The sequence below is a fragment of the Otolemur garnettii genome, unplaced genomic scaffold (genome assembly GCF_000181295.1).
Source record: "Otolemur garnettii isolate 467f Iridium unplaced genomic scaffold, OtoGar3 scaffold00089, whole genome shotgun sequence".
Taxonomy (NCBI): domain Eukaryota; kingdom Metazoa; phylum Chordata; class Mammalia; order Primates; family Galagidae; genus Otolemur; species Otolemur garnettii.
The window spans coordinates 3,404,997-3,407,942 of NW_003852484.1; the positions used below are offsets into that span (position 1 = coordinate 3,404,997).

The 2,946-nt window shown below is 38.1% G+C and overlaps 1 protein-coding gene across 5 annotated transcripts in view; it reads left to right on the top strand.

Moving 5' to 3' along the window:
- Positions 1-2,946, top strand: part of PARP9 (poly(ADP-ribose) polymerase family member 9) — a 33,681-nt gene that overhangs the window by 17,266 nt on the left and 13,469 nt on the right. For all 5 annotated transcript variants that reach the window (XM_023516307.1, XM_023516309.1, XM_023516310.1 and 2 more), the window contains exon 7: positions 1,436-1,481. In XM_023516307.1, coding sequence (XP_023372075.1) covers positions 1,436-1,481 — 46 coding nt within the window. The remainder of the gene's footprint in view (positions 1-1,435; positions 1,482-2,946) is intronic.

Genomic DNA, 2,946 nt, shown 5'->3' on the forward strand with positions numbered 1-2,946 from the left:
GAGTAGCTGGGACTACAGGCGCCTGCCACAACGCCTGGCTATTTTTTTGATGCAATTTGGCTGGGGCCAGGTTTGAATCCACCACCCTTGGTATATGGGGCCGGTACCCTACTCACTGAGCCACAGGCATTGCCCCAAAAATGCATTTAATATGCCTTACTCACCAAACATCATAGCTTAGCCTACCTTAAATATGCTTGGAACACTTACATTAACCTATAGTTGGGCAAAATCATCTAACACAAAGCCTATTTTATAATAAAGTATTGAATATCTCATATAATTTATTGAATACAGTACACTATAGAGTACAGTATTGGTTGGTTGTGTGATTGCCTGACTAACTGGGAACTATGGTTTGCTTCCACTTCCCAGCATCACAAGACAGTTTTATACCACATATTACTCACTGGGGAAAAGATCAAAATTCAAAATTAGAAGTACAGTTTCTACTGAATGGGTATCACTTTTATACCATCATAAAGTCAAAAATTCCAAATTGAACCATTATAAGTTGGAGACCTTTGTACTGGCAATTGTATCTACTTTGAACAAGGAAGACAATAGACATGGTGGTTCCAAATCCTAGGAGAGAGGTACTATTTCAAATAGACATTAAGTTTAAAAGAGCTTCATGGCATTATTTACAAATTTTTGTCTATAGATTTCATAAAATAATAGTTACAATATGGTGGCACCTGTGGCTCAAAGGATTAGGGCGCTGGCCCCATATACTGGAGGTGGTGGGTTCAAACCTGGCCTGGGCCAAAAACTGCAAAAAAAAATTACAATAACTAATATATAGTGAATATTTACCATGTGCTAGGGACAACTTTAAGCACTTTATAGGAATTAACTCATATTAAACAGATCACTTATTCAATCTACTGACAAATTTTTAGCCAATTGTGGTAGCTCATGCCTGTGATCCCAGCAACCTGGGAGGCTGAGGCAGAAATATCACTTGAGCTCAGAAGTTCAAGGAGTTCAAGGCTGCAGTGAGCTGTGATCAAGCCACTGCTCTCCAGCTGGGGTGACAGAGTCAGACCTTGACTCTTAAAGAAAGCACAACAACAAAACTTTAAAAAGTGCACTTGTATTTTATTAATTACAAGAGCATCTGTTTAGTTCCTAACATGCAATAAACAGAGGAATATCTGTTCAATGAATGAATGGTTGTGTTTTGCCTTGGAATATACATTCTTTTTTAATATAGGATTTTGGTTTTCTTTCCATTTTTCCTATACTGGTTTTCGTTACATGTCCTAACAGATTGTGGTGGTCTTCATTAGAACTGTCCTAAAGGCTGCTTTAGATGTGTGGCAATAGGAACTGACAGTAAATAAGGTCAAATGTAGTGTTTGCAGATAAAGAGATTTTGATGATAATGGCTATACTTGCTTATGATTCACTTCTCTGATTTGCTTTTTTATAGATTTTCTGTACTGAAATCACAAAGAAATCCAAGATACCATATCTCAGTAAGTATAGTTGTAAGTAAGAAATTCACAGGCCTGCAGGTGGTATCTCTACCATACATGATCATGACTCTGTTCTTGCTCAGTCTGGTTTCATGATAGGTCCAGAGGGAGGCTGCGTCACAATAGATAATCCACAGCATAGGTAGTTTATTCATAAATTGATGTCTACAGTTTTTCGTAAGAAAAAATTCTATCCTCCATAAACTGGCTAAGCTAGCTACTCTTTCTGCTCTTAACATTCAAATGGAGTTATTTACCACTAATTACAGAGAACATGTTTCAGTAATACCAGATAAATGGGTTAATCCTGTGCTACTGAAACCTGAGTAATAACTGAGATCATGATGGAAACTTGAAAAACCAACCAACCAGACAAATGTATAGGTGCAGCTCTACCAATTCTGATTCTGGAACTCTGGATCTGAGCCAAGCAGACGCATTTTGAATGCTCCTGGTCAATTTTGCTGAGCCAGGTTTGGGATTAGTGGACTAAACCAGTCCTGGTTGTTGGGGACTGAAGAAGGATTAGCTTTGTCTCATAACTCCATTCTATTCAGTGGCATTTGGGTGGACTCAGATGGAATGTTCAGTGGGGCTGGCAGTGCTGGAAGTAAAGAAGGGGAACTTTAACTGTTCTCCTCTAGGACTATGCCTTTTACGAGCCTGTTTATTTATCTGTACAGTGATGATAACGGCAGATTGGTATAATGATAATTTGAGATTATGTAAAAATGTCTACAAATTACAAAACACTAAATAAATGCCAGAGGATAAGTAATGCATGAGAAAATGGATAAACTCCTCAGGTGGCCCAGAGGAGGGAGTGATTTCCTTCTGACTGGAAGGTATCAAGAATGACTTCATTGATGAGATGGTTCTAAGCTGGGTTTTGAAGATGGCAAGATTTTCAGTGTCCACAGATGGTGGGGTGGGCCATCCATGGTAGAGAAAATCAATAGGAGAAAATAAATCCAGTGCAAATTTGGGAAACTGCAAGGAACCCAGGGCAACTAGATAAGAGGAGGAGTTTTAAATGAGGATAACATAGAAAAGAAACACACAAAGGTCTATATGTCATTAATATGAATAATAGGGGCAAATGTTACCATTTAATTCAGTAATTCTTGAAGACATCTATAAAGGAATTATATAGCATAAGACAATAATTGACATTAATAATGGTTAATGATGATGATTGCAGATTATCAAAGAAAGGTTAAACTAGGAAGGCAGAAAGGTGTTTCCATTAGAAATACTTAATTCATAAATAGTTAAAACTGAATGTGTTTCAGTGCTAGAACAATTATTCTTTAGTGATCTGAACAATTTAGTTATCTAGAAGAATAGCGCTTGCAGGCTCGGCGCCTGTGGTTTAAGTGGCTAAGGAGCCAGCCACATACACCTAAGGTGGCGGGTTTGAATCCAGTCCGGACCCGCCAAACAACAATGATGGCTGCAACCAAAA